Source organism: Calliphora vicina, chromosome 1, assembly GCF_958450345.1.
Source record: "Calliphora vicina chromosome 1, idCalVici1.1, whole genome shotgun sequence".
Classification (NCBI taxonomy): Eukaryota; Metazoa; Arthropoda; class Insecta; order Diptera; family Calliphoridae; genus Calliphora; species Calliphora vicina.
Genome location: NC_088780.1, coordinates 156,558,372 through 156,581,368, shown reverse-complemented (window position 1 = coordinate 156,581,368; position 22,997 = coordinate 156,558,372). Strand labels below are relative to the sequence as shown.

General features: G+C 29.8%; 1 protein-coding gene across 25 annotated transcripts in view; it reads right to left on the bottom strand.

Moving 5' to 3' along the window:
- slo (calcium-activated potassium channel slo) overlaps positions 1 to 22,997 on the bottom strand; it is a 155,815-nt gene that overhangs the window by 5,632 nt on the left and 127,186 nt on the right. For 11 of the 25 annotated variants that reach the window (XM_065516316.1, XM_065516312.1, XM_065516311.1 and 8 more), the window contains 6 exons: positions 21,876 to 21,926; positions 11,910 to 11,942; positions 9,613 to 9,778; positions 6,008 to 6,073; positions 921 to 1,095; positions 310 to 817 (listed from right to left, as the gene is read on the bottom strand). In XM_065516316.1, the coding sequence (XP_065372388.1) occupies positions 310 to 817; positions 921 to 1,095; positions 6,008 to 6,073; positions 9,613 to 9,778; positions 11,910 to 11,942; positions 21,876 to 21,926 (999 nt within the window). The remainder of the gene's footprint in view (positions 1 to 309; positions 818 to 920; positions 1,096 to 6,007; positions 6,074 to 9,612; positions 9,779 to 11,909; positions 11,943 to 21,875; positions 21,927 to 22,997) is intronic. The other 14 variants (XM_065516332.1, XM_065516333.1, XM_065516325.1 and 11 more) reach the window with 3 other exon arrangements.

Sequence of the window (22,997 nt, the reverse complement as noted above, 5' to 3'; positions counted from 1 at the left end):
TTTCTTTAATACAAATAAAATAATAATTCCAATATTCTTTTGAAGAAGTTCTCTCTCTTTCAAGAGAAATTCTTCCAAAGAATAAGCATTTAAAAAAAATCCTTCTCTGTTCTCAAAATCGTCTTCACTTGAAACTCTCGAATCTCAACTAAAGACACTGTTCATATTGCAACAAGCTCCATATATGGCTTAGATCGTAGGATTAATAACACACACACATATGTATTAATAATGATTTTGTTATTATGTAGCGCAAATGAAGCTTTGGTCGTTTTACAAACGCAGCCAACTTAGTGCAATGCAGTTTACCTGTTATCATTGGGACATTTGCCCCGTATACGGAACCGCGACGCTGCAACACTATCGGGCTGCCCGCGGATGCCGTAAGATTGTCGAATTCTGGACCCCGTTGACTCAGCACTCCGATGGTGTCGTCGAAAGTCATGGCTTTAATATTCAATGATGCCAAAATAGCCTCTTTGTCGGCCAATGTAGGATCATCATTGCTAGGAACTTTGGCCGATAGTATGCAACACATGTCGCATAGGTTAACATTTACGGCTCTTAAATCGGCTCTGCTTAACGGAGAGCCATTTAACACCGAAATTTTCGGCAGATTTTGTAACATCTTCCATTCCCGCCTTATGTAATCAACTGATCCCACAATGACCACATGCTTCAATTCATGGTAATGAAAGTTTGAAGCACGCAGAGGCATGACTAAATTACGTAAACCAATCAGAGGCGAGTCAGGATCGGCGAAAAGGCATACAACGACATGACCATTTAAAACTGTCATGGCCGCTTGATTACGATCCTAGATTTCGAAAATTAACAAAAGAATTTGAAAAGATTAAACACAAAATAATTATTTATTAATGGCCATAGTTAAGAGTGTCCATTATATGAATGTAGTTTACCAGTATACAGTCTTCTAGACTCTTGGCGGGACTCCAGTGGAACATACCCGTTGAATCATATTTCATTTCGGTCTTTTCAAAATCAAAATCTTTCGATTGATCATCCGCTATACCGGCCGGCAGTGATACACCTCCATTTTGATTTTGTGAGGTACCCGCGCTACGACTCGTGGGCCTACGTTTATTTATAGAAAGAAATAAAGAAGAAAAAAAGAGTGTAATTAACAAATTGTTTTATGAAAAAAATGGAGTAAAGTAGGCGTCATGTCATCAAATAGGCATTTATTTGCTTTTAAATGAGTGCTAAACATCAAAATGCAAAAATGTTTACCCAAAAACAAATGTTAGGTTTTATTTTATCATTTGTTTTGGATATATTTAGCTAAATATTATAATTAAATTAAATTAAAATAGTTGCTAAACATTTATTTACGAAAGAAATTTATTTAAAGCTACTTGAAGAGAAAATTTATGAACAAAAGGATAATTGACAAAATGTTTTGTAGAACTTGGCAAAGTTGAATGTGCGAGAGAGAGAGAGAGAATGAATGTTGTTAGTAGTTTTCGAGCAAAATGTATGTGTGTTTGTTCCTAAATGGTGGTTAGTAGTTAGTGGTGAGTTAAATGTTCGATGTTCGAATGATTGACAGCTCCTGTAAAGTGTTGGGTTTTGTTAGAATTTTATTGGGCATCGAAGTTTAGTTAAGAATATCTAGAATTTAATCGCACAAATATTGCGTTTTTATAAAGCCACTATTAATTTTATAATAAAATTTTTTTAAATTAATTTTCTATATATAACGGCAACTTCAGGGTATTCAAAATCGGGAGAACATTGATAACCCGGAAAACAAGTCCGCGAACTTCTTTAAGGTTGAAACAATGTGATCTTGTGAACCCTCGATACATATAGCTAAGGCAACATACATAAGTCAACGCTATTGATGTTCACTCAAGAAAAGCTGTTTAAATAGTACTGCCTTCCTAACCCTTTGATCAAATTGAGTGTGAAATATGTAGCATATTTTCGGGGTTTAAGGGCAACATGATTTGAAAAGAATACGTTATACGCTAACCAAACATTATTTTTTTTCAGAAAAGAGCACAAAGAAGGTAAAAGACAGTATAAAAGTATAATTTATGCCACAAAAGAAAACAGCATTGTTTATAGTCGCGAAGTTCAAATCTTGGGGAATTTTGTCGGTTTGTCTAGTGCTTACTATTGAAATGAAATGGCTTCCGACATTAAGAGTACAAATACAAGTAACAATTTTTTCGAACCATATTTTATTTTTATTTTTTTCTATTCGAAGTATTGGCTATCAGTTAGTATTATACCTCAGCGGATCAAATAGAGTCGCTTTTGGGTTGAAGAACTTTTCAAACTTATTGTCAAAGTGAGTGCTGTGTTATCCAAGCTGGGCATTGCGTGTTTTTAGGAGTCTTGACTATGTCAATTGCCGCTTCGGAGCTGGTATTTGACCCCTTTCGACTTTTTCTTGTTGAATCCCGTTAAAACCCGATGTTATCAGAATAATAGAGAGACGATACACACCCTTAAGGCTAATATCGTCCAAACCATTCGTAAGATAACCAGAAACCGTCAAGAAAAAGTCTTGGAAAATGTTGTTAGAGGGGAAAAACTCAGATGAACAAATTTGGTTGACATGAGCTTAAGAATACTCCTGCCATTTCCGTATAAATTGTCTTGGGAAACCCGGATGGATTTTGAAAATAGTCTATGGGGAAACTGAGGAAAATCTTTGTCCATTTAGGACTTGTTGCGTTTCGTTGTGAAATGTTTTTACTAATAAAACAGCAATAAAACTATTAATGCGAGGAGATATTTTGGAATACATTGAATACGAGCCGAATTTAGGCCAAATTTACTTGGTTATTAATTAGATAATTGTAGGGCATTAATGTTTAAATATGATTTTAGGCATGTGGCTTCCGATGCGCGTATATGGCGCAACCTGTTGGTACAATTTTCACACACCCTTCACAGTATTATACTGACACCGTCCTGCTGAAATCCCATTTATGCTATACTAATGTCTTTCAATTGAAGCTTGTCTCTATACCGCTCACCGTAGACTGTACCGTTTTGACCATTGTTATTTATGAAAATAGATGGACAAATGATTCCATCGGCGCATAAAGCGGACCAAACAGTGAGATTTTCTGGATGAAGTTAAAAAGGATATAAACAAGTGTCCTGGTCCTGATGGTGTACCAGCACTGGTCTTGAAGCAGTGTTCTTCGACGCTAGCAAGTCCATTATCTAAGCTTTCCAGCAAATTACACCCTGCCGGCAAATTTTCTGTATATTGGAAGCTTGCTAATGTAAGGCCAATTCCTAAAAGAGCAGAGCAATTTGTTCTGATCTTCTAATGTTATGGAGAGTATGGTTAACATAACATATGGAGAGTATGGTTAACATACATTCCTATCGGAAAAATGGTTTCGTTCCATTCATCGTATTAGTGGCTCTAGATATTTCTAAGGCGTTTGATAGGGTGTGGCATGATGAGTATCTTGGTGTCGGTTATAATTTCTCTCGATTTATATTGAGCTTTCTCAGAGATCGGATTATACGAGCAGTTGTAGACAGAATCTAATAAAACGAGTTCAACATCAATTCTGGGGTACCTCAAGGCTGCGTCCTATCTCCTATATTACCTTTCTAAACGACCTTCTACGTCAAACTTCCAATCCTAACTATTTTTTTGCAGATGACAGCAACATTTACTGTTTCAAATGCATTCAATTGGAAATTGGAGCAATGAGTCAAGACATGAAATTGTCATGCGACAATCTCTGAATGGAATTGTGCGAAGTGGACTTTAATGCACGCAAGACTCAATGTTGTATGTTAACACACGTTTCATGTTTCTTCATCTGTTTTTATGGGTGGCGGAAGAATTTACGAATCTGAAGCTCTTGATGTTCTAGGCACGAGTATTTAGTGCAATGTCCGCTGGACAAACCACAATTTTCAAGTGTCGAAGGAAGCATTCAAGTGCCTTGGTTAAATTGGTGTAGAAAATACTTCACTCCATCTGATCTCCTTACTGTTTACACGACATATACCCAACCTAAAATGTAATACAACTCTCTTGTATATGCAGGGATATATATTTGGGAGTTACTCGACCTCGTACAAAAGAGGCCGTAGGGACTGATCGCTGAGAGGTCTACTGACTCACTAAAACATCCTCGCAATGTGGGATGTGTTTCACTGTTCCATCGATACTACAATGGAATGTGCTATGCAAAAATTAGGGAACTTGTTTCCGAAACCCGCAGATTTTTACGAAATACACGTTCTTCGGCAAGGGCTCATCAATTCGTAGATCGTACAACACATTACCGGGAAAAAGAATTCGTTCTTTAGTGGAATAAGCTTCCTGCTGAAGTCTTTGCTGTTACTTTCAATATTGGAAAATTAAAATCAAATGTCCTATATCCTCCCGCCCATAATCTAATTTCCTTGTTCCAACACAAAGCATTGCATATGTAGGCGGTTCTGAAACTCTGTTTTTTCTCCCTGGGTTTTTTTCTTGTTTTTGTGGTGATTTTTTTTCGCGAAGCCAGCTTTTAGAAAAAATATGCACTGTAAGCTAGATATTATACATTAATAGAAAGCTTAGTTAAAATATAAAAAAGTTTTAAAATAAAATGTTTGAAATTTGTAATCTGAGGGCATAATTTTAAAATTTCTTTAGATAATTTTTTCACTAACAAGTCGTCGATGAACACATGTATTGAGTTGATGTAGAAATTTTAATTTTAATAATTGCGAAAGATGATAAACGACTGATTCGATAACGAATTGTTGTTAAAAAGTGTTCAAGCCAAATTAATATTTAGAGAGAATAATGTAAAAGGGTTGTTTCTATATATGTACGAGTATGTTAACCCTCTAATGCTTAAGCAAACATCGTAAAACTGTCAATAAATGTAAATATAACAGATTTTTCATTTCAAAAACTCATGTAACAGTTGCTAAAAAACGTACTTAAATTATTTTATAAAGCTTTCAAAGTTTTTGAAATGAAATACCAGTTTTGCGATGAGTGCCTTGAGGCATGCTTAATAAGCATTAGAGCGTTCAATAGCTTCATTTAGTGTTATTGTTAGTATTTTGTTTTCATTGTATGTTTTGTTTTTTTATATATATTTAATTTAAATCTTTACACATGAAAACTAGTTTTTTTTTTCAAATTAAACAAATTAGTGTTGAAAATTATTTAATCGAAAATTAGTGCACAAAATCAAAATGACAGAGAAAAATACTATAATAGTACGGTGTAGTTTTAGAAAATTACAGACAATAATGTATTGATTGATTGATTGTAGTTGATTGTTTGATAATATTTGAATCGATCGAATACATATTATAGTTACACACACAGATATAAATAATTACATTCATATTTATATAAAGTATAAATAGACAAGACACAGAAGAAAGAGTGAAAGAAGTTTAATAATAATAAAAGAACAACAATAAAACAAAAATCAATAATAAATAAAATAAAAATAATAAATGTTAATAATTTACATACATAGATACGAGAATAAAAGGACATTCACACAACAAAAAGTGACACAAGTATAAAACAACAATAACAATAATATTTAACAAAGTAGTAGTAAGTTGTATTGTTGTATTTGAATTTATAGTTTTTTATTTTTTATTATTATTGTTATTATTGTCATAATTAATAATTAATAATACAGAATTATTATTTAAATGATGTAGTTGAAAATTCAAAGAACCAAAAAAAAATGTAAAACGTATAAACAAAGTGTTACGCAATTACGAGAAAAAAAGTGTATTTACGATACGATATTACGATAGATACATAATTTACGATAATTTATAACGAGTAGTTATAGCAACTCTTTTGAAATTAGTTATAAATTGAAAACAAAATAAGTAGTAGTAGTATTTAAGTAAGTTAGTAAGTAGTAAGTAGCATTTAGTAGTAAGTTATTAGTCAGAAGTAGTAAGTAGTAGTTTAAGTATGTATGTATGAAATTAAAGAGTAGTTAGAAAATAGTTAATAATGGACGCATACATGAGCTTTTTAACTTCGTAAGCAAGTTGATAGCCCGCATAAGGATTAGCTTCATTTTCGGGAGGCCTGAAACAAAACCGTTAAAATTAAAGAGAAAAAAATACGTTTTTAAGCATTGCTTACAATGTTGTTAGATTTTGTTTTTAATGTTTTAGTTTTATTATTTTTTTTAAAGTAAATTTAAATGAATTTTTGACTGTTTTTTTTTTATTTGTTTAAAGTTTATATTAATATATAAATTTGCAATCATAGAAGACATATTTTGAAGTGTTTCATAACAAGAAATATCTACTGATTATTTGGTTTAATAAATTAAATTTTTTAAGAGAAGTGTCTGTTACTTTATGACATTTGTTACATCTCTTAAAATGTTTCCATAAAATGTACATGTAGGACTTAAAAATGTTTTTAATAACTTTTAATATGTCACTTTGAAGGGAACATATCTGTATATTATTCTCACTTAGTTATTGAACATTATAGTGTAAACAACAAAGTCGAATTTTATGCCAACAAAGCGTTATATGCGGGAAGATTTACTTTATTTCTTTAATTTGAAAAAAACTGCAGCTGAAGCACAGACTGTTCACCAAAGCTTATGGTTATGGCTTATCGGTTACAAAATGCGAGAGATGGTTTGCTCGGTTGAGAAGTTGTGATTTTGACACGGAAAACAAAGATCGGCCATGCCCGCCAAACAAGTTTGAAGACCAAGAATTGGAGGCATTACTCCATGAAGATTGTTGTCTAGCTCAACAAGAGCTTGCAAAACTATTGGGAACTATTCAAGCAGCAATTTCAAAAGGTTTGCGATTAACAAGATTCATCCAAAATTGGATACCATACGAATTGAAGCCAAGAGACCTTGAAAGACGATTTTGAATGTCCGAAATGATGCTAGAGGGTGCTATGTCGGTGTGACTTTTGCCAAAATCCACCATCCTGAGCTTTAATGTCTACAAAAGTCTACAGTGATCTTTGTTTCCTCTAGCACAAATTTTGTGAAGATCTTCACAAATCGTTTGTTGTGTAAGAAAACATTGATGATGTGCTGCAACTGACATTGCAAGATCGTAACTTATCATAAACATTTGACAGATTTGAAAGATTCGTGTGGTTTGATCTAAACAAATTTTGAAAAAATTGCAACAAAAGAAGTCTATAAAATTGTGACAGGCAGGAAGAGTAGATTACACTCATCATTCGTTATTATACATACGAAGAGGTTAACGACAGTTTCTTTGTACTGAAATGTTCAAAGACTTTCTTACCCATCGGATCTGGATGATTATTCCGAACTAGTGTTTATACCAATCATTTAGAGTCACCACTAGTTACAGAATTAACTATCTATGCATAGTCTCATTTTTCTTTCCCAGAAACCTTTGGAAATATACCACTAAACATGGATCATTCTTAATCCCGGAAACAATAAAAATACAGGGTGGCTGATGAAAGCCGCTACCAATAGAAAACTTGATAACTTTTGTTCTATCTAAGTAATCTGGAGTTTGTTTTGTGTGATTGATCGGGGATTTAATAAAAATGGAATATGAAGAATACGGATTGTCCGCCGCTATCACGCATTGGAGTCTGTAGTTTTGATTCAAGGAGAATATAGGCATACTTTTGGCGGCGATCCTCGGAGTAGATGGACCAATATGAGACTAGTGAATAATTTTGCAGACCATAGGACTGTCGCTAGAAGGCCTTATAATCGAAACACTACCGTTCGAACAGAGGAAACTATTGCTACAGTAGGTGCTCAATGGGAGTCAGCGGACTAAGCATTACGGTTACTGGAGACCGTTACGGACCTACGTCGAAAGATAATTCCTTTCAACTCAGTTTAGTTTAAACAAGATGGTGCAACTGCACACATAGCTCAGTCGGTTATAGCCGAATTACGCACAAAATTTCCTAACAGGCTCATTTCAAGAAACTCAATCCAGATCGCCTCCAGCCTCAACTTTGCGGCCAGTAATGAACAATTGTTTGCTAATATCCCGCACCTGCATCAACGAACACGCGGGCATTTATATTCAATTATCTTTAAGACTAATTAAACTATTTTTAATACAATTCAATGGGCTTTCATATGAAAAAAGATTGAATAAATTCCGTGAATTACAAATTAATATAGCAAAATACATCAGTGACCTTGTATTTACAAATATGTATGTGGGTCAGAGTGGAAAAGCATGATTGAAAGTTATCTCAAACTCAACCAGAATAATATAGATCTTCATGGACATTATTTGGCAAAATTTTAATAGAATTTGTCTTGAGAATGGTTTTACATTTTTAAGATTTAATGAATTTTGCTTAACTAATTCAAAACAATGATCGGAATGTTTGAACTAATGGACCACGATTTTTGCATAAGTCAGTCTTCCACCGAATTCTTCTAATCATATTGATAATTTGACATTATAAATAGGTTTTAAGGTTATGTTATTAAAGTTTAAAGATCACTGTATTTCTTTTTGAGATTTTAAGTCAATTTAATGACAACCAGCTGAAAGTCTTTAATACTAAAGCAATCAGAGTTCTAATCTGATTTCAATATTCAAAAATCACTCTAAAGGTTTCTTAAAGTTTAAGCCTAATGTAGTGTCATACCTTCAACTTTACTCTTCATCAGAAAAGCTTTTTTGAATCGTGTAATGAATAGATTTGGATCCCTAACAACGAAAATAAATTAACCAATATTCGTTTTTTGTTTGAAAAATCTGTTGAAATTTCACAGGTTTACCAATAATTTTTCCAATTTTAAACAAAAACAACAAACTCTTAATAAAGTTTATTATGCACTTAAGATATTTTCGCTGTTAAGGCACGATATAACCCCTGAATGTGTCTCAGGTTTTCAATTTAAATGAAAAATTAGATTAGCCAAGTAAAGTATGATGAATTCCATAATCAGTTTTTTTATTAAACATTTTTCTTGTTTATGAAACACTTCTAGCAATAACTATAAAACAGTGTTCTTAACATTTAAAGAAATTAAATAAAAAAATATTCATTGCATTATAAAACAAAACACAAAAAAAGAAAATTTAAAAGAAATAACTTAAAAACACAAATTAATTAATTACACTTAATATTATTTATCATTAATATTATTAAATATTAGTTGTTTTTTTTTAATTAAAGTTTTACATATTGTTTGTTTTTGTAGTTGAGGTAGTAAACATGTATTTTTTTGTTATTGTTGTGGTAGTTTATATAACATGGTTGTATTTATATGAGACATTATGACAACAGTTTATTTTTTTTTTTGTTTTAAATGAGATTTTAGGACTATTCATTCAGTTTAATTTAAAAGTATTTTAACTTGATTATTATTATTATTTTGGGATAAGACAGCACTAAAATCACATTCGTTTTTTTTTAGTAAAGAAAATTATAGGAGAAAGAGAAAAAACATTTAAGCGTTTTCTTTGTACATGTGCTTTCTTAAGTTTTTTTTTATAATTATAAATCCATTTACATAGTATTTTATTTATTTCTTTACTTTTATTTTGTTTAATAAAGAGTGGTGGTTGTGTTGAGTTTTTTTTTTTAATTTTTTTTTTGGAATTGCAAAATTTTCTTATACTCACCGATTGTACTGGGATGGTGACATGACTTGTCCCTCTAGTTGTTGTCTATTTACAGTTGGTTTTACTTTGTTCACCTGCTTAACGGTGCCAGCATGTAGGCCTGTTGTACCATTTCCTGGTCCCATGCCAGTTGAACCATTCGGCCGTCGTGTATGGCGATTTAGTACTAAAAAATAAGATTAAATATGTTTTTATTTATGTATTTGTTTTATATTTATTTTGTATTAACAAAGAATTAAATTGTGATGCCAAACTTTATTATAGGTGTGTGAAAGTTAAAGTGATTTCCGTATATTATATGGGAGCTATGGTCATTTATGGTCGGATCCTAATGAAATTTTTCAGTGTTCTATACATATATACTTATCTGTAAGTTTGTGTTTACTTTCATATCGATGTCAGTATATATAAAAGATTTATTGGCGTTAAATAGGCCAACATATATTCGCGTAACTCAAAAACAGTTTAGTTTATTGAATAAACTGAAAAAACCCAAATTCCGCAATTAAATTACCTTTAAGAAATGCTTAACATGTTTTTAATAATCGTAGTTTTTTTTAAATATAAATTTTTTTTGGCAAACAAAAAATTTATTTTTAGCAAAATTTTTGCTTTTTACAACGGCATAAAAAATTGGAAAATGAAGCTACACTGTTAATTTTTTCTAAGCGTATAGAAAACAAAAAAAAGTTTCAAACAAAAAAGCTCTAAATGATTAAAATCTGTCCACAACTTTAGATTTTATAAACAAATATAACATTTTAACATTGTTTCCCATATTTTTGCAAAAAGTCTTCTATAAATTTTTTAATTCTTAAAAATTGTATACATTTTTGGAAAGAAGACACAATATGCTATACGTTGATATATAATACTAGTTGATCGCCCCGGCTTCGCCCGGTAGCATTTACTAATGTTAGTTCTTCAAGTATCTCCAAACCACATACACCTTCCTGCAAATTTATTTGCAAATGAAATATCTGAATTTGTACTGCATACTTTAGGGAGCTTTTTTATTGACTGGATTAAAAAAAAAATTTCAGAGTTTTACCCGGAATTTCTGAATTTTTTTTCTTTACAAACCATCTCCTGAAAATTTCGAATCGAATAAAAAAAATCAGCCAAATCGCTCCAGCCGTTCTCACGTGATGCCATTACATACATGGACCATTTAATTTTTATATATATAGATATATATCTTATCTTTTCCACTAGTCAAAGTTATGGATTCAAAATCAACAACAAACAGAAAATTTACAGAATCTTGCCGTTTTGTAAAAACGACACTGCATTGCCGACTATTGCTGTACTAAACATAGAAGAGCACTGCACGATGCAGCTAATTACTACGAGTTATATATAGTTTGGACCATAACTCTGGTTCTATTTAGCCGATTTTGCCCATTTTCAATACAAAGCATTTCTAATCAACAAAGAATATTATAGACAAATTTCATTCCGCCTAGTCTTTCCCTGTAGGCCTTCTCGGACGGACATAGCTAGATGGTCTTAGAATTTTCCAGAATATTTATACATTTATGGGCCTGCGATAAATATTTCGATGTTTGGAAACTATTCAGAATTTTGATTTACTCTCTGAGGCAAAGTTGTAACTCTTTTTATGAAGAACAAAAATTGTAAATAAAAAATCTAAAAAACTTCATCTTCAAGATCAAAATCACAAAGAACTTTAAAAAATTAGATTTTTCTACCTTCTTTCCCCTGTTCAGGTCCATAGGTAGCAAACTTTTCAAAATTCAAGAAAACAATCAACTACAAAAATGTACCTAAGATCTCAATAAACAACTTTCTAGAACATAGAAACTTCCTAGGAATGATTCTTAATACCGTTTAGGTAGGTCAATATAAGTTAGTAAGAAATAACTAAAGAAATTAAATTAAAGCATACTTTTAGGCAGCTTCAAAAAAAATAATTTCTAAGTTTTTTGTGATTTTGATCTTGAATATGAAGTTTTTTTGATTTTATATGTTCACAATTTTTGTTGTTTATGACAAGGGCTACAACTTTGTCAAAACTCAAAAATCCGATCTGTTAGCAAGAATATGATCCTGAGAAAATTATCACTTTTTTGTAAAAATGATACCGAGGCCCCAAATCTTCGGATCTTTTTTTTGTCCTTTATAACATAGTGGTGTCCATATATGGTTATATTTCCATGACTTAAAAAATTACACACAGAGTGTTACGTAATACTTATTGTCTTTAATTAAATTCTTTGTCAATATTCTTTCTTAATTTTAAATTCAATAAATAAATTTTAATTAAAACTACTTACGATTCATGTCTTCACGATCTCTGGCTATATCACCTTTTGTTTTCACCGAAGAAACAAATAAAAGAAACAAGAATATTAAAAAAGATAGAAATTAATACTTAAAAATATTCTACAAATATAAATGGACAAAAAACAAAATTAGTTAAGCTAGAGAAAGGTATATTTTTTAAACATTTTTGTTTCAGTGTAATTGGCATATTAATTCAACGGTATTTGTTGCTAGTCATTATTAAACAAATGTTAGCAAAGATGGCTGATTTTACAAAATATTTGGGAAAGAAATCTACTGTATAATACACAATATTTTACATAAGCAGCCATCTTAATTGTAAAGTGTTAAAATTTGTTTTATTATTTAATTTATTAGTTGTTTTTTGGGAGTTTTTTTTTTTAAAAAAATTAGAAATAGGATTTTGAAAACAGTATTTAGTATTTAGTAGTAGTTTCTGTTGTTGTTTTGTTTACAAAAGTTTTTATTTATAAAAACAATAAAAAACCAAAAATTATATTGAAATAATAGTAATAATAATATACTTAAAAACAAGCCATTTATTTAAATGCAAATTATTTCAAAAAATACTTTATGAACAGGGTTCAAAAAATAATTATTTATATTATAAATTTTACATCAGAATAATAACAATAATATTAGCAAAATATAGTAAGTATTTAACAAAAGAAATTAGAAAGAAATAAAGAAAACCATAAATATGTTGGTTTAAAAACTTAAAATCAACTAAAAAATCTGGGTTAAAATAGATGAATGCAAGCCAGAAAAGATTTAGTTTTGTTTATGATATTTGATGATCAATTTCTATATATATATAGTAGTTATAAAAGGATATTTGTTTCTTTTTACAATTTCAACTATTCCGGTTTACATTGTTTAAATTTATTTTTTTTTTTTTTGAAAAAGGGAATAAAAATTACATGCTTTTCAAAATACACACGTAGATTGTTTTGTTTAAATATTTTTAATTTTTAAGTAATTTATTTATAATATATAAGTATATTCATGTAGAGAGAGAGAAACAGAAATATATATAGAGAGAGAATTTCTTTTTTTTTTAAGGATGTTTGGTATTCTTTGAGAGACAGTAGTTATTAAGAGTAAAAGAGTTTAAAAAATAATAAATAAACTACAACCAAATAAAAAAACTTTAAACTAAAATATTTTGTTTAAATTTCATTTAAAAAAGCCAAAGAAAATTTTATAAAACTTAAAAAATTTTAAATAATTTATTAATTATTTTAGTCACTTTTATCCTAACACATTTTGAATATAAAATGTCTAAAAAACTTCCTTTCTTAACGATGTAATTTTAAAGGAAATATTTATTTATTTATGATTTTTACCCGATATTGATCGACGCACATGCACCCTTTTCGGTAGTTCTGGCGGTGTAAAAGTGGGTGCAGGATGGTGATCATCTGTAAGATTAATTTCCATTGAACAGCATATTCATTTAAGATTTTTTGTTTTGTTTTAATTTTAAGAAAAACAAAAAAATTATATATAAAATATATAGTTTTCTTTTGTGATTTATTTTATTTTTTTTTTCATTCAAATTAAACAAAAAATTTTTTTTTGTTTTGTAAATAAATAAAAATCATAAATCAAGAAACAAAAACAAAATGGGAAGTTTTTTGTTAAAAGAAAAAATTTTTAAAAAATGTGTTTTAATAAATAAAGAGAGACATTTGACATTATTTGATTTTAGGAAAATTAATTTTTTAGCTTAGTATTGATGCCAATTTTTTAATATCAAATTAAATCATCGTTGACTTTTATTGACTTGAAAATCGTTATTATTTGGTAGTAATTTATTTCGGAAATATCTCACGAAAATGTTTAGAACTAGAACTATTTCGGCATGAAAGTAGTGATATCGAAATTATTTCTAGAACTCGTTCTTTGCAACACTATTGTGAAGCACTTCTAAATTTTCAGTTACGGCTGACTCAAATTTATTTGTCTTAATCGTAATTCATCTCCTCTAACTAACTTTTGATTGTTACAACCGAAAAAAATCAATGTGTGCAATCGAAGCATTTGATTGCCATCAAATTATTATCTCTGTTTGCTGAAGTAAAAGTATAAACAGTAGTATTTCACTTAGTTGTATGACACTAATAAAACTAGGAGTACATGCTACCATGACGAACATAGCAATGGTCGGAAAATTGAAGCCACACCATGATATGTGAAAGTATATTCGACATAACAGGCGTTGGAAAATGTACAACATTTCACATATTAAAAGAAAATGTAGACTCGGGAAAAATGTGTGCAAGATAAATCATATGATTTTCATGATTCACAACAATAACGGCAAATATTTTAACGTGCCATTACAACAGATCAATTTCGTATTTGACACCAATAATTACTGGTTCGCAGGATACCGCAATACCTTAAGAGCAGCCATCAAGAAAGTTCTTCAACAAAAAACAAGCTCGCCATCTCTTTCTTATAAAAGTTTAGTAACTAACCCCAGACTGATCAGACAGCACTTACATATGTGTGGCATATGAAGGATCCATATGATCGGAGCACGCAATTGACTACATTCATAGAGACGAAAATTCTTTCGACTCTATTTTATTAAACATTGATATTTAAAATAAAATCTTTTGTTTGAATATAAAGAATTAGTTTATTTGGTAATCGTTTATGTGATTTTTGTTATCGCTTCCAAAAAATAAAATTTTTCGAAATCATCAAAGTAAAGTATGTATTTTTTATGAAATGATTAGAGTTAAATCTGTCAGGTTTAGAAACAATAGTCAAATAAGGGCTAAATAGTCTCTCGGGGCTAAATCCAGAGAATAGAACGGATGAGCGTACAATTCGTAGCCTAATTCGTGGATTCTGTGTGCATGATTGCGTTTCTGATCAATTGTGAGCAAACCCATACTGCGGAAGGCTTTCTCATACCCAAGTGGTCATTCCAAATTTAAACCTCTGAGCCATCTGATCGGTCAACACCATATCGTGAATTTGTTTAATTATTTCGGGCGTAGAGAACACAACAGGGTCACAAAGAAATTTAGCAAACCACTTGTTTACCATTGAAATTGATGATGCAGTGTTTCCATAGTATTTATTAAGCTTAGCCTTGGATTTAGTGATGTTTTTTTCCCGTAAAAAATAATGCTTAATGAACATACGAAATTAAATTTTATTTATTTTCTCTTCAAGTCACGCGGTAGTCTGCTAACAATAGCTGTCAAATACAAACTAAATGACACAGCTAATTCAAATTTTGACAGGAGTCAACTGACAGATACCTATTGACAGGAGCATTGTTGCCCTTTCACTAAAGAGGTAGAAATTCAACAGGACTTATTGTATTGTAATGGTACACAAATCATGTTGTGTACATCTGAACAGTCGATTGCATTCGGCAGCTGCAGGAGTGAAGTGGACTTAACTCTTTAGTCTATTATTTACGTCTCATCTCGACTATGGTTACTTATATGGCTTATAAAGTAATTATGCAGATATTATACAGTAACATGTCAATTACATTTAGATGGCTGCTCCGATAGTGTGCTGTACTATCAATCTGAGGGTTGCGGGTTCGATTCCTGCCAAAGACTCTGGGTGTATCTGCAGACAAGCAAAACGCTTCGCAGTTTGTGTTTGTTTTAAAGATAAAATACACTAAGACCCCGATTTGAAATATAAGCATTTGTGGGAACAAATATTAAAAAATACTAAATTTTTTATCAAATATTTGTTATATTATGGAACCAAATTATTCGATTTGTGTCGTATTTCTCGGCCAATCGAGGTGTTATTGTATAAATACAATTTTTTAGATTCCTTTGGAAGTTTATAACCTCAAAATTCACAATACTAAAATACTTTAAACTGAAAAATTTTGAAGCTAAAATGTAATTGTTTTCTATTAGACCTACACCTACAAATACTTAAATATACATTTTAGCATTTACTAATGTTTAGTTCTTCATGTTTCTCCAACCCACGCACACCAGCCTGTTCTTATTTATTTGCAAATAAAATATCTTAATTTGTACTGCATACTTTAGGGAGCTTTTTTATTACAGTTGATTGGACTCTTAAAAAAAAGAATTTCCGAGTTTTACCCAGAATTTTTGAATTTTTTTCTTTACAAACCATCTCCTGAAAATTTCGAATCGAATAAAAAAGAATCAGCCAAATCGCTCCAGCCGTTCTCACGTGATGACATTACATACATGGACCATTTAATTTTTATATATAAATAAATAAAAATAAGATATCTATCTTGATGAAATAAAATATTGTTAAAAATTGTATTTATACTTTTGAAGTGACGAAAAAGTGACTGCGTAAAATAATAACATACTCTTTGGCTAAGATGTTTTTTGGATAATATAAAAATATGTTGCATACTATTAGGCATCAAGAAATTATATTTTCTAATTCCTTTTCTTTTACCTCAAATTTTCAAACCTGTCAAATGTCATTTTTAAAACCCAAAAGAAAGTATTTTTTAAAAAAAATCATTAGAAACGAATTAACGAAATGAAGAAGAAAACAAAACCAGGGGAATTATAGGGGAGACAAAGGATTAATAATTAAAGGATTTAACTTGGGAAAAGGGTTGGACAAAAACTGAAAACAATTTAACAAATATACAAGTACTAAGACACAGTACAATGAGTATATAAAAGGAATATAAGAGAATAAAATTTGCATGCAGACATTACACTATTTTAAACATGCTATATATGCACATTCGTATTTATTTATTTAATTATTTATTTTGAGAAAGAAAATAGAAAAGACAAACTACTACATTTTCATACAAATAGTACATACAATCTAAAAGTTACAAAAAGGTTACAAACAAATTCAATTCGTAACCGGATAGAAAGAGAAAGAGACAGAATTATTTATTTAAAAAAGACAGAGCAAGCACAGTGCGACTACGAAAATAATTTACATATGTTACAGTACAACGAAACTAAACAAAAAAAATTAAATGTTTAATATTTTAAATGAAGGGTAACAAAATTTGATACAATTTAAAATTTTATTATAAATTATTACACCTACAAATCAGAGTTTTTTTTTTCTTTAAATATTTTAAACATAATATTTTTTCTTTTGTTTTATTTAATAATTCTTTAAATCTTCCTCGTCTTGTTGTTTTGCTACTTTATAACGTTTTCTTTCTATAACCACACAAAATTTATTTCTACTTAATTGTATTTCTGAATTAATGCAAAAATATTTAAGAATAAATAGTATTTAATAACTATAAGTTTAAGAGAAAAAAAATCAGTTTATGGAAAATCTAAATATATTTTGTTTCAAAAGTTATAAATATTTAGTAATTTGTTCTAAGACGTAATTAAGCGGTTTTGAAACACTGTGTCTAGGACGCAACTGATTTTGATTTTGGTTTTTTGATTGCTAAATAAAACTAAACCGTTTTTTGTGTTTTATATCTGTGTTATTTAAGCATTTTGTAAGACATTTGGTTATAAAAATCTTTACTTTATTTTTCTCTAAAGTTAATTAAAATTCCAAAAATAAAGCCAAGATTAGGTTTTCATTTTTTTTTTCATGTTCATTTTTGTAAGCAGCCAAACTTGACACCATAATTAACGTAGTTTTTTTTTTAAATTTCTTTCTTAAAATAACTAAAAATTAACTTAAATGATTGAAATTAACTAATGAAACTAAAGAAAAATTAAAACATATTTGGTATTTAACACTCTATGAATGTAATGAAATTTTTAAATCATAAATAATTGAAAATGTTATAGAAAACTCTAATTACGTTTTGATCAGAAACAAAATTAATAAAAGAAACCAACTAAAAAGTATAAAAATTAATAAATATGAGAAGACAAATATAAGAGACAAAAAGAACAGATTTGAATTGCATAAAAATCAGCACACGTGACTTACTTGTCTGGTAGTAATCTTCATCTTCTACACATTTTTCATTGATTGATTCATTCATTCATTCATTACAACAGCAGTTTTATTTAGAGTTTGATTTTTGGTAATGGAGATGAGTTTTTTTTTTATAATTTTTGGTTTTTTTCATATATATTTTTTGTAGAGAGGAGTTACAGAGATAATTTTATGTGATGTGTTGGTTACGTGACGTGACGTGACGTTACGTTTTTTGTTTTGTTTTATTTTCAGTTATTTTTTTTTTTTTTACAAAAGTACAATTTAAAGAAAGAATATGTATATTAACTTTAGTAAATATTGATTTTGATAAATGAACACAATTTTATGAAATATTGTAGTTTGAAAAGATAATGAAAGTTAAAGTAAAATTTTAAGTAATGGTCAGGAAATAATAGAAGTTTAAATGTAAATTGCTTAAATGTCTGGGGAAATTGTATTTTTGTAAAGTGTTTAGTTAAAGTTGGAACGCCATTAGTTTAAATTATTTTAAAATGTATTTGAACATCTATTATAACTCGAAAACCGTTGATGGTAGACACAAATTATGTGAAATCAAAATTCCGGACATTTTCTTCTCTTAATTGTGACCTTTAATTTCCACGTGATTTATGGTGAATTAGCAACTTATTTAAAACATAGACTAAGGTCTATTCCTCTATCTTTCAATCTTAATTTCATCTATTGGGTGTATTGAAAGCGATTTTTCTTTTTTAATAACATAAATGTCATTTTGAAGGGTACTGTTATTGAACATTTTAGTGTCAACAAAGCGTCATATGCGGGAAGTTTTGCTATACCTCTTTAATGAAACAATTGCAGCTCAAGCACACCATAGCTTATGGTGAATGTGTTCAGAAGTGGTGATTTTGACACCGAAGGCAAAGATCGGCCAGGCCTGCCAAAAAAGTTTGAAGACCAAGAGTTGGAGGCATTACTCCATGAAGATTGTTGTAAAACTCAACAAGAGCTTGCAAAACCATTGGGAGATACTCCAGAAGCAATTTCAAAACATTTGCGAACAGTAGGATTCATCCAAAAGCACGGAAATTGGGTACCATACGAATTGAAGTTGAGAGACCATGAAAGACGATTTTGCATGTCTCAAATGATGCTTGAACGGTATAAAAACTCACTCAAATCATTACTTGCGATGATAAATGGATCCATAATGATAACCCGAAGCGTAAGAGATCGTACGTGAAACCTGGCCAACCAGCCGAATGGACACTAAAGTCAAATATCCATGACGCTAAGGCAATTCTCTATTTTTGGTTAGAGCATAAGGGTGCTATCTCAGAAAGGGTCCATGATCAGATTATCACAGAGAACCTGTACCGAAAGCAACTGATTCCTTTGAAGTTAGCATTGGCCGAAAAACGACCAGAATATGCGGCCAGACATGAAACCGTAATATTCCATCATGACAATGCTAGGCCACATGCTGCAATACCAGTTAAAAAGTATCTAGAATGATGTGGTTGGGAAGTCTTTCCTCACCCTCTTTACAGTCCAGACTATGTCCCCTCCGGCTACTAGTTGTTTCGATCGATGCAGAATGCTCTCGCTGGGATAGGCTTTACTTTGGAACAGAAAATCCGATATTGGCTTGATTCCGATATGAACAGTTCTTACAGTTTAAGTCCCGTACCTTTGTTTCTCTCGCTTTCACACATACGTATGATCTCAATATGTGAAACGAAACGATTCACTCTCGCATGAGCATTTGTGTGTTACTGTAACATAGGAAAGTCCGAGCTACTGACGCAACAATACCGACAGATCGCAATTTTGTGATGTCTAAAAATACATAGATTTAGAAATCCCAGCAAGCTTTAAACCAATCACTCCGAAAGCTGCCTAGGACCTTATTGGAAATAAATTAGTGGTGGGGAAAAACCTCTCCCATGTGTTACGCTTATTGGAGTTTTCTGGGAATTTCTTAAACAGCAGCCTGGACCCTTTTGTAAATTTGTTCACGAAAGGAGTATTAAGATATTGCAAAAAAGTTTTTACGTGTTAATTTGAAAAAACGAAGATTTCAAAATTGAAACTTGAAATAAACAGGATTTTCTTTATTTTCCTATCTGCTCTGTCAGAATTTATGGACTTTAACACCCTGAAGTTTAGCTTCTATTTGAACAGAGTTTTCACAAATTTCATTTTCTGAAAGCTTATATCCTCTACGATTTGTTTTGTGCATTATTTTGCAATCTGGCCTTTTTTTATTAACCCTTTTTTATAGACCCCACTGATCGCAGTTATGCTAAGTGATCTGATAACATTAGATCTTGTATTTTGACTAAGAGCAATCTATATTTCTTCATGCTTTCCGATTTTAGTGATGAAGAACCGTAGATCTTAATATTAATAGAATCTGTCAAAGAGCGATTGTCTATCCTAAGTGATCTGATAAGACTAAATCTTGTATAGTGGCTAAGAGCAATCTAAAAATACTTTTCCTTTCTAATTTGCGGAGAAGAAAATATTGTAGAGCCCACTTGGAAGGCCAGAGTAGGTACTATATTGGTCATCTAAAATTGCATGGCCCAGCCTTCGAATGGCAAGGTCTTCCGAGCAGTAGAAATTGCATGTCTATGGTACATGCTAATCATTATTGAGACTAATGCCCAGCTCGAAACTCTTTGCTAGGTTTCTTAAAGATAAAATTAAATATTTTTAGATGACGCCACATGTCAGATGACCCGATCCAATGTTATTCGATTCGGAACTTTAATTTTTTTTTTTACAAAAATGCCCGAGATTTCGAATTGTAAATTAAAACCCAAATTTTTCGATTTTATCAATATCTAATGGAGTTCCAACAATACTTTAATGTGTAGTAATTATGAGTTTGAGTAGTTTTCATCTAATTCAACTAGAAACGAGTTAAAACGCGATTATAACAATGAAACATTTGTTGAAATCTAAACAGAATATAGAATATGAACAAAATCTCAATCTAATTCGTGTCTTTTTTGAAATTTGCTAAATTTTGAAAGAAAACTGGTCAATTTATTGTAGACCCCTTTTTTATATTTATTGTATATATACTAAACGCCAATTTGAAATAATTATTTTCAATTAATTTAACAATTAATTAAGTATTACATTTTGTACATTACTTATTATGTACACACAAAAAACACAGACACAATATCGAATAAAAAAAAAATACAAAATTTTCGAAACCAAAAAAAAATTATTTAAAAAAAAATATAAAGTTACAAACGATTGTTTTACTATGAAACAAGTAAATAATTAAAAAACATTAAACAGATTTGATGTTGACGAATAATAATATTACGGATATTTATTAAATATGTAGATACAGATAGATAATTACGAGATTTAAAAAAGAAAATTATATGTATATTTAACCGAAAACACACAAAAAGAAATGGTAACAATGTTGAATTGAAAATGAAATGTTTTTTTTTTTCTTTTCAAAATCAGATTAAATTGTTTTAAAATATATAAAGACTACAACAGTACACATCAAAATAGATTTAATTTGTTTTTGTTTTAGTTTGGTTTGTTTAAAAGACAAGTTAATTATAGTACTTAGACATGATATTTAAACAGAGAATCGTAAGGATTGATATTGATATTTTTTTTGTGGTAGTGTTTTTTTTTATATAATTTTATTAAAAGAAAAACTTAAATGAGGAATTATAAAAAAATAATTAAAATGTCACAATAAATTTAAATTGTGACAATTAAATTATTGCTTAAGTGTTGTTTTTTTGTTGTTGTTGGTTAGTGTAAGGTGTTTGAGTGTTTGTTAGGTTTGTAAGGAGTTTATGACACTGAGTTTAATTGAGAGATAGAGAAAGAGTTAATTATGTTTGTTAGGTGAGTATGTCATGTTTTCTTTTAGTTACAGTTAGATATAGAGAGAGAGTATGTTAGTGTAGGCTTTAGGCGTGTTTATGTTTTGGTAGTTGACAGAAAAAAAAATATATTTCTTTTCTTTTCGTTAACAAAAATTGGTTTTAATGAATTTTGTATTTGGAATTTATACGTACTTGCACGTCCTACCATTTGTACGGCTCGGACGCCTTTCCTGAATGTGGCCACTGTAGTTGAGTTGTAGTAGTAGTAGTAGGTTGGTAGGTGGTAGTAGGGTCATTAAATAAAATAAATGTTATAGAGGATTTGTGTGAATAGGTAAATGAGTAAATTCATTAACATGTTTGTAATTTCTTTTTTTTTATATTAATTTTCTTTAATAAACATAAAAATTTATAAAATGTATTTGAAACATGAAATGAACAAATAAATAAATTATATAAACAACACAAAGGTAAAACATTTAAATTATTAAACATAAACTCAGTTAAACAAAAACTAAAAAAAAAGTATAACAAAAATTTCGTTATATGAACCTACTATTTTTAAGCCTACTTTAAACAGTTTATAACTTAAGATTTGTTTGGTTTTGTTTTTCTTTTACTAAATGGTTTTAAAACACAAATTTTACATATAAAATTATTTTTTGGTGGTTTGGTTGGCTGGCGTATTCTTTCGTGTTTCTTAATTTTAAGACGTTTCGTTTTACATGATTGTGTAGCTAGAAATATTTGAACCTATATTAAAATAAAAATATTCAAAATATGTATATTCCATTGTTTTTTTTTGTTTGTATATCCTCCACCTTGGGTTGTTGTTAATCTTGGATACTCTGTTCGGTGTCTGTTTAAAAATCGTAGTAGCCGAAAATAGAAATATACACAAGTTTTTCTATTAAAAATACTGTTATACACAGGATTTTCTATAGAAAATTCAGTTATACACAAGATTTTATGTGGCAAATACTGTTATACAGAAGAATTTCTTTAGAAAATACTGTTACACATAAGAGAGTTTCTATAGAAAATACTGTTATAAACAAGTTTTTCTATAGAAAATACTGTTATAAACAAGTTTTTCTATAGAAAATACTTTTATACACAAGATTTTCTATAGAAAATACTGTTATACACAAAAGTTTCATTAGAAAATACTGTTATCCACAAAATTTTCTATAGATACACAAGTTTTTCTGTATAAAATACTACTATTCATAAGAACTTCTATAAATAATACTCTTATACAAAAGAATTTATGTAGAAAATACTGTTATACAGAAGAGTTTCTTTAGAAAATAC